We start from the raw sequence: 13885 nt of genomic DNA, 5'->3' as shown, positions 1-13885 counted from the left end.
TAGTGGAGAGAAGGGAGATTTAGAATGGAAACTTTGTGCCAAATTTACCAGTGGTCTTCAGCCATCCATGTAACCTCCTTGACCCTTGGTCTTCCTGCAGGTAAAATGGTGAGATGAGGATGCTTTATTCATAAGGTTACTAGAGGATCCCGTAGAGACGTTGTCGCCTATGATGTGAAATTCCAGTGCCGGTTATTAATAGAGGCTTCAGGGTGACCTACAAATTAGCACAAACTTTGGGAAGTAAACGAGGGATTGGACTGCCAGTGGGTTACTTTAATCAAAGTGTGATGATAGAAAAAAATGCAGACAGCAGGAGAGGATGGTCGAAGGAATGCAGATCACCAACGGAATGAGTGTCTCACAGGGACATATGCTGGTTCCCTCCTCTCCACCCCTTGCCCTGTGGAGGGTCTTACACGTTGAAGGAGCCTGGAAAATCACTGTCTAACCAACCAGGAAATGCCTACCTGTCTAATCCAGCCTTGTGTTGGGGGGTTGGTGAGGAGAGAGACTTGGGCTTCCCTGCAATAAGGCTCAATGAAGCATTTTTATCTTAAAAATCCTCTGGTGTGACATGATGGGTATATTTCCTGCCTCTATAATCTTGGCTTTTTCGCAGTTGTTCCATTTCTAGATAACACCCCAGTTCGGTTCTCTCTGAGAGAGAGAGAGTCTGCATTGCACAGGGCCATGTTTTGATTTTATTTTTGTAACTTAAAATCTAATTATCTCTCTGTCTCTGTCTCTCTCTCTCTCGGATTGTTTTTCTTTTATCGTTGTTTATCCAAAATCAAAGTGAAGGTTCCAAAGTGCTGCTTCCAGGTTGATGCCTGGAAACTTGCTGCTGGTTTTGTAGGGAACACAGCAGAGAGCTGCAGATAGGAAAGGCAAAATGGAAGGAACTTACTCAGATCCACTCTTGTGTTATTTTCCATGGAGTTTCACTGCAGCTTGCTTTATGAATATAGTCAGTTACACAAAGCCCCATGAAGTGAAAATGTAGATCGGCCTGTTCGTTTATGCCTAGAAAGCCACACATTTTTTCAGTTTAAGATAAAAATGTTCCCTTTTTTGGGTGAATGTCCCTTTCAATAATACCTACAGGCTACAGAGGACAGACTTGTAAACTACACATAGAATAAAAACAATTTGCTTTACATTAAATTTGTTCATTCTTCTATTTGTCCCCCATCCAAATGTGCACACTCTACCTCCAGCACTGAAATTCTCTCCTTTGCATCATGGAAAGCCCTGCTTCTTTTTCTTTCTGAATCCCACCATCCTTCATGGTTCTACCTCAAGTTCATCCCCAAAGAAGCCATCCTGGACCAAACCAAGTCATGGAGCTCTTGGTACAACACTCAAGACATAACAAACGCTCAAAAAATCTTCACTGCTACTCTGTGACTGGGTATTGCAAAGGCTTCACAGCCTATTCATGTACCATTCACTGACGGGTGAAACACTTTTTTTATTCATGTTCTGTGTTATTTGCCTTACTCCTAGAAAGTCTCATTTGGTTGGTAAGTGGTAGGTCCCGTAGTTTTTTCTAAAGTTTTTCACATGTTTCTGATATGTAGTCAGAGTTACTAAGCACTGATTTTTTAATACTCATATAGTTCTTTCTTTTCCAACCATGAATGTCTTCCATCCTCCACTTACTGTAAAATTCCCAAAGTTTTTACATGGTTCATGCTTTCTCATGTCTTCCTCAGTGTCCTGCATCTGGTGGCCACTTAGTGAGTTGAATGAATGAGGTGAGTGTTTTGTGGACTGAGCTCCATCTACAGTGAGAAAAATCACTATAAATGAAATGGTTACGTCAGAAACACGTGGCTTCTGTGGATTACGATAACACGTAGGACTTCCTCTTGCCAAGCACGTAACATATACTGACTCATTTAATCCTCACAGAATCCGAGATAGTAGTTACTTTATTATCTCCATTTGGTAAATGAAGAAACTTGCGGCTCAAAGAAGCTGGTGCTGTACTCAAGGTGAAGGCAGGGTTATAATCCCAGTCTGTGCATCACTATATTACAAGCACCTTGAGGATACCGGCAGAAACCGCAGTGCCTGACACATAGCAGGGGATCAATAAATATTTGCTGGAGGAAGGGATGAATAAAAATTATAATTGTCCAGGGCTTCCCTGGTGGCGCAGTGGTTGAGAGTCCGCCTGCCGATGCAGGGGACGCGGGTTCATTCCCCAGTCCGGGAAGATCCCACATGCTGCGGAGTGGCTGGGCCTGTGAGCCATGGCCGCTGAGCCTGCGCGTCCGGAGCCTGTGCTCCGCAACGGGAGAGGCCACAACAGTGAGAGACCCACGTACCACAAAAAATAATAATAATAATTGTCCAGTCCTGGACATATTGAATTTTCATAGAGAAGAGGAAAACCTGGAAAAGTAGTCTAGGTTACGTTGTGTGGGGCATGACTTCTAAGGGCTAGAAATCAGTGTCCCAAGGTCCTTTAGCTGTGTTGATAGGGTGAGCAGATGTCCTGTTTGCCTGGGCCAGTCCTAATTGATGTCTACTGTAATTATTAATAGGGTCCTCGTTTCAAATGCCCTGTTTGGATGATAAATTATATCAGCACCCTAAGTCTAGAAATGGTGTGGAAAGAGACAAACCCTCTGGATGCAAGGAGGAGCATAAGGAAATAGTATGAAATAGTATTTGATTAACTGCTACTGCCACAAGGTTGACTTCTTTCTTTTTTTTTTTTTTTTTGCGGAACGCGGGCCTCTCACCTCTGTGGCCTCTCCTGCCGCGGAGCACAGGCTCCGGACGCGCAGGCTCAGCGGCCATGGCTCACGGGCCCAGCCGCTCCGCGGCATGTGGGATCCTCCTGCACCGGGGCACGAACCCGTGTCCCCTGCATCGGCAGGCGGACGCTCAACCACTGCGCCACCAGGGAAGCCCCGATTTCTTTCCTTGTTTGATGCATGAACATTGTGATGCTTCAGTACATGAGTGTGTTGACTTCCCCTGTGTCTCTGCTCTGTGGATCCCAGGATCCAGCTTCCAGGAACTCCTGTAGTTTTGATGACTACATGAGATGGCCCCACGCAGTTGGGGTTTTAGCTGTTCTGTCCCATTGCCCTCAAAAGCACATCCATGGTCATCACAGCTCATGGCTAGTTTTGGTTTGTATGAGATTATCACCCATAAGACCAGAATCCTTGCCTTAGTATTTGTTAATTTTGTCACTTCACTTGCTTTTCTCTCTCTCTGGGCGTAAAATTCTTTCTTTGTAAAAAACAAAAAAATCACAAGTAGTATTAACCATAGTGTTGTTGGGGAAATGTAGACTTATGGCAAAATGATGGAAAACCACTTTACAAATATAAAATTCCACATAAATGTTCAAGGGAAATTGCTGGCATGGAGCATGTACCGGGTATAGCTCCAAAGACAGGTTATTATCCTAAAACCCAGTTTCCCTAGGGATGACCTTGCTTCCTATTTATCTCCTGGGTCGAAAGCGCTTGAGTTCTTTTGCAAACTCATCTGAAGGTACAAGTCCCTGAATATCACAGAGGCCAGGTGTTTTCCACAGAGCAGTGGAATTTCCCAGCTAAAAAACTTCCTTCCACCCTTGTGCTGCCAAAGCTCTAGGTTACTGACCTGCAGGAAGACATCTTAGGGGTCAAACCTCATTGGAGGCTTGTCCAATGTGCAGGGAGGGGCGAAGGGAGAAGAGGGGAAATTTTATTGTCATCCATGTGTTGGAGGCTATTGTGAAAACCGATATCTTAGTGATGTAGGAAATAACCTACTGTATACTTTGCCCTGACCTATAAGATAACCCACTGCGGTAATTAAATGTTATTTTAAAAAATGGGTGAGAGGGAGCTTAGGAGGGAATATGGAAAAATGCATTTTAATGGAATCTTTTCATTTTAGACCTGAAAAGACGCCTGAATGAGCTTTCAGTCCAATTGTCTCTGCTTTCAACTGAAGAAAGAGAGACCAGAGAAGTTATAAGCTGTCCCCAGGGACGGCCAGCTAGTTAGAGAAGGCTGGGACTAGAACCCGCACCATGAATCCCAGCTTCAGGCGTTTTCCGCTGCTGCACGGGAAGCGTATCTTCAGGTGCCTCACAGGCGAATGTCCTGCTCTGCTGAGACCAGCTCTCCATTGTTTTGCAGAATTATAGCCTCTCCCACCGAGGTGCTGGCTGCCACAGCCTGTGGGGATCGCTGTGGGCTCTAGACTGGGGAGGCTGGAGCGCAAGGGGTTGGGACTGAAGAAGCCAGTAGTGATTGGGTGTGTCAGAGCATTAAAGGAAAGGGCCGTAGGAATTAGACTTGAAGCTTATTAGCAAAATCCCATGGCTCCCGGTTCTTTTTAGATGTCTGTACCTTGCCTGCATTTATGATGCTGGTGGAAAGAAAACCAGAGCTGACCATTCCCAAATCCTTTAAAACCGGCCCTTTGGAGTTCTCTGTGTTTGCAGATGTAAATGCTAAAGGTCACTAGGGCTTAAAGCACCCTTTTCCCTCCAGTGTCTTCCTCACCCCCAGGTGTCAAAGCTGGTTCGGGAGAAAGTCTTATTCCAAGAAAACCAGGGGGAAGGGCCTGCACCCACCTACCCACCCCCGAACCCTCAACCCCAAATAAACCAGCTGCCTGGAGCTGTGGCGTTTTGCCGCTCACTGAGCCTAGCAGGTTCGACTCTGGGTTTTGGGGAGGCCTTTTTCCTGGCTGGTTGCTAAGGCCGGCACAGACTCCAGGCCTGTTATCAGGAGGAGAACAGTTTAAACAGGCCTTATCGCTATGTGTTCAATCAAGGTTTATGAGGGCTGATAAAGATGTCACCTAGATGCTTCGTAGGTTCATTAAAACTCTATTCCCTGGTGGGATGGAAACGCAAGGACGTTTGTTTAATTTTATTTTTTTAAACACAATTTTGGGGATAAATACATGTTGTTCTTGTTTAAATATGGCACTTGTGGACAGGCTCATCTGTGTAGTCAAATCCATTTGTGCCGGCGAAGAGGGGGTGAGGGTGACCCTCTCGGGCAGTGCCCCCTGAAAACAATACACCAGGCTTTACCGACACAACAGTCTTTAATATCATAGGTTATCATAATTGCTCATTTAATAATTCAGTAAACATCACTACCCCTGGCTTAGGGGCACCAGCAAGCCATTGTGTGCTTTTAATTTTGTGTCCTTTTATGTTACTGGATCATTATAAGAAAAAAGATGTTTGCTTTAGTCTTTCATTTTAATAAGAGATTTCTAACCAAATGCGTTTGACATCATTCCTCTTTCTATGAGTTTTTCCACTTCTGTTAGAAAGAAAAAAAAAAAAAAGCAAGGTAGCCTGTGTTACCTTTATTCACCTCTAATTGTGTATAAGTAATCAGAGCTGCAGCAGCATAAAACAAGCATAAGGAACAGTCCCAGCTCAGAAGAGCTTCGTGCTCTTTGAGCTTTATTACTGCGTCTACTGAGACCTAAACACTGGCCCAGAACTTGCACAGAGAGCACCTCATGGCTCATTTAATATATTTTCTGTCTATTAATACTAGAGCAGAATTGCAGAATACAGGGTGAGAAATGTTTTAACTTTTCATGTCTCCCCTGCCCCCACTTCCAGTTCAAAAAGTGCCACTGCTTTTTTATTTTTATTTTAAATCATGGTGAAATACACACAACATAAAAGTTACCATCTTAACCATTTTTAAGTGCACTGTTCAGTAGTGTTAAGTGCATTCATATCATTGTGCAGCCAACCTTCAGAACTCTTTTCATCTTGCAAAACTGAAGCTCTTTCTCCATGAAACAATAACTCCCTATTTCCCTCTCCACTCCTGCCCCTGGTAACCACCATTCTACTCTCTGTTTCTGTGAGTTTGACTATTTTAGACGCCTCACAGAAGTGGAATCATGCAGTATTTGTCCCTCTGTGACTGGCTTAATTCACTTAGCATAACATCCTCAAGGTTCATCCACGTTGTAGCATGTGACAGGATTTCCATTCATTGTAAGGCTGAATAATGTTCCACCGTATGTACATACCACATTTTGTTTATCCATTCATTCACTGGTGAACATTTGTGTTGCTTCCGTGTTTTGGTTATTGTGAATAATGCTGCTATGAACATGGATGTACAAAATATTTGTTCTAGTCCCCACTTTCATTTCTTTTGAGAACCCAGAAGTGGGATTGCTGGATCACGTTGTAGTTCTATTTTTACTTTGTTGAGGAACCATCATACTGTTTTCTATAGCAACTGCACCATTTTACATTCTGACTAATGGTGCACAAGTATTCCAGTTTTTCTACATCCTTGCCAACACTTATTTTCTGGTGTTTTTTTTTTTTTGATAGTAGCTATCCTAATGGGTGTGAGGTGATACCTGCTATGGACTGAGTCTTTGTTCTCTTCCCCACCCCCAAATTTGTATGTTGAAACACCTAATCTCAATGTGATGTTATTTGAGGATGGGGCCTTAAAGAGGTAATCAGGTCATGAGGATGGAGCCCTCATGAATGGGATTAGTGCCATTCATAATAAGAGGCCAGAGAGCTAGCTTACGCTCTTTCTACCATGTAGGGATCGGATGAGAAGACAAACATCTGCAACCTAGAAAAGTGAAAACCTCACTATAACCTGACTATGCTGGCACCTAATCTTGGACTTCCAGCATCTAGAATGGTGTGAAAGAAATATTTGTTGTTAATAAGCCACCCAGTCTGTGGTATTTTGTTATGCTAGCCTGAGATGACTAAGGCAATAACTCTTGTAGTTTTGATTTGCATTTCCTTAATGATTAATGATGTTGAGCATCTTTTAATACACTTGTTGCCCATTCTTCATATCTTCATGCCTTTTGATAACTCTGACCACTGAAGGAGATTTGTTTGCTAGCAGTCTGCACGCATTCTGAGATGTTCTGAACATCTCTGCTGCATGATGACCATTTAACCTGAGTGTCTTTGGGATAAAATCACTTGTTCATTTAATATTAATTAATAAAATTTAATACTTTTTAAAAAACTTGTGGACATACATCTTCTCCACCGCAGAGGGTCAGACTCTATATAGAGAATTTTCTACACATCATATCCCACGGTGCAGTTTTTGGAGGCACTGGAGGGAAAAGAAGCAATGTCAAATTTGTGATGAGGAGGGATGAGAAGATGGCGGTGGTGATGGGAAAGAGAGGGGAGAAGTTGAGAGGTCAAAGGGAAGACTGGGCAAGGAACGCAGGGACAAGGTAGGAGGAGGAGACTTTCTGGTTCAAATCCCAGGGAAGAGAGATCTACTCCTGGTGAGGACTGGGGAAGGAAGATCGTTAACTTTTTGTGCCTGATGATGGCCACATGCTACAAGGTTTTTGGATAAGATTTGTTCACTCTCTTAGGTTGCATCTGCCTAGAAGCAGGCACTGAAGCGAGGGTTTGAATCCAAGTAGTTTATTTGGGAGGAGATCTCAGGAAGCATCAGTCAGGTGGAGGTGAGATGCAAAGAAGAAAAGGAAGCCACTCTCAGGGGTGTTTGAGCAGGCTGCTGCTGGAGCAACTGGACCTCAAGCTCCCTGGGGAGCTCTGGGAGACGATGAAGAACCAGCCTCAGAGCTACTCCCTTGAAGAGTGAGGAAGCTGAGCTTCTTGTCCTCTAACGTTTTTGGCTGACAGCTGCTCCCAGGAGTGTGAGCCTGTGCTCCGCGTAGGGAGAGGCCGCAGCGGTGAGAGGCCCGCGTACCACAAAAACAAAACAAAACAAAAAAAACTTCTACTGATGGGACTTCTCTGGCGGTCCAGCAGTTAAGACCCTGCACTTCCACTGCAGCAGGCGTAGGTTCGATCCCTGGTCGAGGAACTAAGATGCCCACATGCTGCATGGTGAGGCGAAAAAAAAAAAAAAGCTTCTACTGAAAGCTTCAAAAATTTTTATGTTATTATTATATAATCATATTATTTCTTAATTATTAATATTTTACTGTGTTCATCAATTCTAAGTAGACACCCCCCCACACCATTCTAACACTTCTAAAGTTAGAACCCCACTCATCAGCCATGGGCCATCTTTCAATTGCTCTTAGCCAGCTGGTGGTTGTGACAGAGTTTTCCTTGCCTGTGCATGAATGACCTCGAATATTATTCTTGGTGGAACGAATGGACAGCTGCAATCTCTTGATGATGCCAGTCAAGAAGGTATTTGAGAACCACCTGAAAAAGTAATGCCCAGATTACTGTCTGGGGAAAAAAAAAAACCCTTCCATTGATCTCTTCTGGGGAGAACAAGAGAGCACCAGTGTCAAAACTTGCAGAATGGGTGTCAGCAGTTTGGAAGAAAATTCTGGCTCTCATGTATTGGGTTGCATTGTATGAAATTGCCATTTTTTTGGTCACAGTCAAAGGTCAGCAATTTCATTTGGTTCCTTTTATAAGAAAAGTTGCATCACTAACATCTTTGATGAGGATGAAACTGTGTGCAAAAGTATGGGCAGTGATGAGTCTAAATTAAAAATCTGGAAGAGTAACCAATTTATTTCACTTATATTTTCTTTCTCTTTATATATGACAAGGATAATATTTGTTTTCGAAAAATATTTAATTAATTAATTAATTTGGTTGCACCGGGTCTTAGTTATGGCAGGTGGGCTCTTTAGTTGCAGCATGTGGGCTCCTTTATTGCGGCTCACCAGCTTCTTAGTTGTGGCATGCGAACTCTTAGTTGCAGCATGCATGTGGGACCTAGTTCCCTGACCAGGGATCGAACCCAGGCTCTCTGCATTGGGAGCAAGGAGTCTTATGCACTGCACCACCAGGGAAGTCCCAACAAGGATAATATTAAAAAAAAAAATCATAGGGAATACTCTGGTGGTCCAGTGGTTAAGACTTGGGATTTCACTGCCGTGGACCCAGGTTTGATCCCTGGTCAGGGAACTAAGATCCCACAAGCTGTGTGATGTGGCCAAAAAAAAAAAAGAAAAAAAGAAAAAAAACATTGTCCCAAGTAAGTCTAAAAGCACTTGCCAAAATATAAAATAAAATTTTACATGATAAAAAAACATTGTGTCCTAACATAAATTGGTAGTTTTCCTTTCTTTTCATAAAATGTTGGGACATCTTACAATCTAAAAGTGTCTCAGATTTAGTGAAATATTATATTTTTTTCCCATGGACGTCAGATGCAGAGAGTGAGGTTAATCATAATTCTCAGTTCATGTCACATTTTCACCAATGGTTTGTAGTAGGCCCATCTCTTATTTTATTATCTAATTCTTCCCTTTTATCATCTCATGCTTACAGATATTTATCCTTTGTTGGTTTTAGACATTGCAAATATCTTCTCCCATTTTATCATTCTTTTAACTTAGTCTATGGTAACTTTGAGCAGAAATTCCTAATATTGAGGTAATTAAGTTGATTTTTTTGTCATTGCCTGATAGCTCATGTTTTTGAAATTTTGTTTAAGGAGTGCTTTCCCTCTAGGTTACAAAGATTTTCTCCCATAGTTTCTTCTGTTGACTTTACCGTTTTACCTTTCATACCTAGGCTTGTGAATCCACCTTTGTTTGTGGTGTTAGGTGGGGAGTGAGTTTTGCTTTTCTCTCACAGTGAGCAAGTTTTCCCCAGGTATCTACCTAACAATCAGACGTTCCACCAATGATTTGTGGTGCCACCTTTATCATATAAGTCCCCACATATGCATCGGTCTAATTCTGTTCTATTGGCCAGTTTGTTCATGTATACATTACACTGCATTTACTATATTGGCATTTAAATATATCTTAATATATGCTAGAGTAAGTCCCCCTCTTTAATTCTTTATAAAGTCAATTAGCTATTTTTTGTGGATACTTCTTCCATATAAATTTTTGAATAAGCTTATTGAATTCTTTAAAAAGTCCAATTGGAGGACTTCTCTGGTGGCGCAGTGGTTAAGAATCTGCCTGCCAATGCTGGGGACATGGGTTCGAGCCCTGGTCTGGGAAGATCCACATGCCGTGGAGCAACTAAGCCCATGCACCACAACTACTGAGCCTGCACTCTGGAGACCGTGAGCCACAACTACTGAGCCTGTGTGCTGCAACTACTGAAGCCCGTGCGCCTAGAGCCCATGCTCTGCAACAAGAGAAGCCACCACAGTGAGAAGCCTGCACATCACAATGAAGAGAAGTCCCCACTCACCGCAATTAGAGAAAGCCCGTGCACAGCAACGAAGACCCAACACAACCAAAAAATAAATAAAAAATTAAAAAAAAAAGTCCAATTGGAATTGTGCTGAATTTGTAGGTTAATTCAAGGGAAAATTCAGGCGATCCTTCCAAGAGCATGGACTATCTTCCTGTTAATTCAGATTATTTTGTACATCCTTTATTAGAGTTTAAATTTTTTTCCTACAGAGCATTTATGGATTCTCGATTTAGTTAGTTCTTAGATATTTTATAATTTTTGTGGCTATTGTGAATTGTGCTCTATTTTTTAAAGTTAGACTTTTCTAGTTGATTACCCTTGGTTTAGACCAGAAATAGGGACACTTTTTCTATAAAGGATCAGATAGTGAATATTTTTGGCTTTGTAGCCACATAAGGTCTTTGTTGAGTATTCTTTGTTTTTTCTTTAACAAGTTTTTTTTATTTAACTTTTTTTTTTTTGGATGCCTTGGGCCTTCGTTGCTGTGTGTGGGCTTTCACTAGTTGCCGTGAGTGGGGGCTACCCTTCGTTGCGATGTGCGGACGTCTCATTGCGGTGGCTTCTCTTGTTGTGGAGCATGGGCTCTAGGCGTGCGCGCTTCAGCAATTGTGGCACACGGGCTCAGTAGTTGTGGCTCGCGGGCTCTAGAGCGCAGGCTCAGTAGTTGTAGCCCACGGGCTTAGTTGCTCCATGGCATGTGGGATCTTCACAGACTGGGGCTCGAACCCGTGTCCCCTGCATTGGCAGGTGGATTCTTAACCACTGTGCCATAGGGGAAGCCCTACAAGTTTTAAAAATGTAAAAATTATTCTTAATTGGTAGAGGCTTATAAAAACAGACCTTTGAGTGGATTTGGCTCTCAAGGTCTTAGTTTCCAATTCCTGACATAGAACAATGCATTGATTTATGTAAGCTGCTCTTTTATTCTATAACTTTGTTGAGCTCTCTTATTCTAATGGTTTTGCTGATTATTGTGTTAGTGTTTTGATCATCTGCAAATGATGATAGCATTTTTTTATTTTCCCTTTTCCTTTTTATCCCTTTTACTTTTTTTCTTTTTTTCTTGTAAAGTTGGGTAGGACCTTCACTGTAATAATCAACAGCTCTAGTGATAGTGGGCATCCTTATCTTGTTCTTGTCTTAAAGGGAAGGCATCTCAAGATTCTCTCTTAAGTATATGTTTAGTGAAGACTTTAGCATATAACCTGTACAAAGTAAAGAAATTTTGCTTCTATTCCCAGTTTGCTAGGGTTTTTAAGAAAACTCATAAATGATGAATTTTCTCAGAAGCTTTTCCTTCATCATTTGAGATCATGTAATTTGCTTCCTGTAGCCTACTAGTGAGGTGAATGAATTTGATAAATTTCCATATATTGAATCATCCTTGCATTCTTGGGAGAAGCCTTATTTGATCAAAATTCAATTAGCTATTGTTTTATTTAAGATTTTTCATCTACGTTCATAAGTGGAAGAGGTCTATGAATTTCTTTTCTTATCATGTCCTTGTCTGATACTGGAATCAAGATTGCACTTTATTCTTGCTTTTTAAAGTAAAATTTGTTCTGTTGTGCTTTCTCCAATTTTTTGAGTTGAATTCTTATTTGATTTGCTTATAACCTTTCTTATTTTCTGATAAATGTGTGTAAAAATACACATTTCCCTCTAGTGCTGCTTTAGCTGTGTCCTCCAAAATTTGACATATAGTACTTCATTATAATTTAATTCTAAATATTTATTAATTTTCTTTAAAATCAAGTGTTACTTAAAACTTTGTGGGACTTCCCTGGTGGTCCAGTGGTTAGGACTCTGGGCTTCCACTGCAGGGGTCACAAGTTTGACCCCTGGTTGGGGAATTAAGAGCCTGAATGCCATGCAGCCAAAAAAAAAAAACTTTGCAAAAGAAGTTGCAAAACATAGTATTGTTTTAAAATATGCTTTTTAGTTCCAATACATATACTATTTTTAAGGAAATATATTGTTTTTAAATTCTAATTTTATTACATTATGGTTGGAGAAATAGAATTTATTGAGGCTACCTTTATGGTCTAATAAATGGTCTTGTTTTGTAAATGATATGATGTCCTGTAATTTATTTATGCATTCTCCTACTGATAAACATGTTAGTTTTTTCCAGTTTTTATAAATATAAAAAATACCGCAACAAATATCCTTGGATCTGTTGGTTGCAATGAATGGAGTCCAGAAGTAGCTCAAAGAGTATATTGCAACCTGATACCACCTAAAAGTAATATTTTGATTCAGGGGAAAAAGATGATTTCTTTGATAAATAATGCTGGCATAATTAACAATTTTATATGGGACAAAAAGTCATATTCCTTTCTTATGTCATGTATAGAAATAATCTCTAACTCCAATGACTTAAGTGGAAAAAAATTAAAATATTAGGAGAAAAGTTAGTAGAATATTCATATAATGTCAGAGTTGGGAAAAAAATTTTAAGACATTTTGGAAACCTGGAAATAATAAAGGGAAAAAAAAGTGAACAAATTTGAATGTACAAAAAGTTTTAATGTTTTACGTCTCCATATGACACAGATAATGTTAAACTTTTTCTATGTCATCCTAAGGTCACATAAATGTTTAGGTCCTGGATCTTGTCTGGTGAGGACTGGCGAAATCAATACAAAGTCCACGTAACTCTATCTGTACATAACTATACCTAACTATATAGCTCTATCTACATAACTATATCTGATGTTGTAATGGGATTTTCTTCTAATAATTATGTCTCTTGAAATCACATCTCTGCAGTCTGGAAATTTAACAGACCCTATAAAATAATTCTTTATTGGAGATTATTGTGAGGAAAAAGTTTACATAGTTCATACTGCTCCAAGTTCTAAAATGTTTATATGTATGTGTGTATGTTGAAGTTTCTTTTAGAGAGAATTGTGGAAATCTCATTAAATGAGGGATGGAGGTGGTATGATGGCCGAAAAGAATTTAAGAGTATTAGAGTTCTTTGGTTTGACATTTAGGTAGCAAAATATTTAGCTGTGGCTGACATGCAAATACAGATTTGGATATTTCTTTTAAAAACGTACTTTGTTAACAGACACCAGATTTTTTCTTCTTTGCTCTGATCAGTTGTAAACGGATCAACAAAGTATTGCTTTGCCCCACTGGCACAATAAAGGAACATTCACTCTTTTAAATCACTGGAAAGACATTTATTGCCCTAATTCACTAAGATCAATGGTTATAAATTAGGATGTTTCCTCCGAAGTTAGCTTTATAACCAGAATCTCATTTAATCAGGAAAAGATGATCTAGCTCTAGTCCAGTCTTACCTGTGGATGAAGGCCCTGGGGCCAGGAGGTTAAGTAACTTCTCTGAGTTATGAAAAGCACAGCTGGGGCTGGAGCGTCCTCATTGCTGTTATTGCTGTTATCTTGATAGTGAACCAGGCTGCCAACGGTAGGTGGCAGAAGAAGACAAAGGCCAAAGACATTGTCTCAAAGGCACTTAAATTGGGAGTGTAATACTTGTCTCCCTAAAGATTTCATACTGCCCTAATATATGATATTTTATAGGCAATACCCACTTCCTGACACTTTCTTTTGCTTCCTGGGAGAGTCCACTGAAAGCTGGTGTCTGCCAGGGAACATCCCAACTGAATATGCAGAGTCCTGACACTTCAAATGTCAATGTTTGTGTGCATTTGGGGAATTGTAGAGTGAACAGATAAGGGCAGGG

The 13885-nt window shown here is 40.8% G+C and overlaps 1 protein-coding gene across 1 annotated transcript in view; it reads left to right on the top strand.

Moving 5' to 3' along the window:
- Positions 1-12893, top strand: part of MIB1 (MIB E3 ubiquitin protein ligase 1) — a 148694-nt gene extending 135801 nt beyond the window's left edge. The window contains exon 21 of the mRNA XM_060170763.1: positions 12757-12893. Coding sequence (XP_060026746.1) covers positions 12757-12765 — 9 coding nt within the window. The 3' untranslated portion in view covers positions 12766-12893. The remainder of the gene's footprint in view (positions 1-12756) is intronic.
- The last annotated feature ends 992 nt before the right edge of the window (positions 12894-13885 follow it).

The sequence above is a fragment of the Lagenorhynchus albirostris genome, chromosome 14, assembly GCF_949774975.1.
Source record: "Lagenorhynchus albirostris chromosome 14, mLagAlb1.1, whole genome shotgun sequence".
NCBI classification, from domain to species: Eukaryota; Metazoa; Chordata; class Mammalia; order Artiodactyla; family Delphinidae; genus Lagenorhynchus; species Lagenorhynchus albirostris.
The sequence above is the reverse complement of the archived record's forward strand: the minus strand, read 5'-3'. Positions and strand labels throughout refer to the sequence as shown.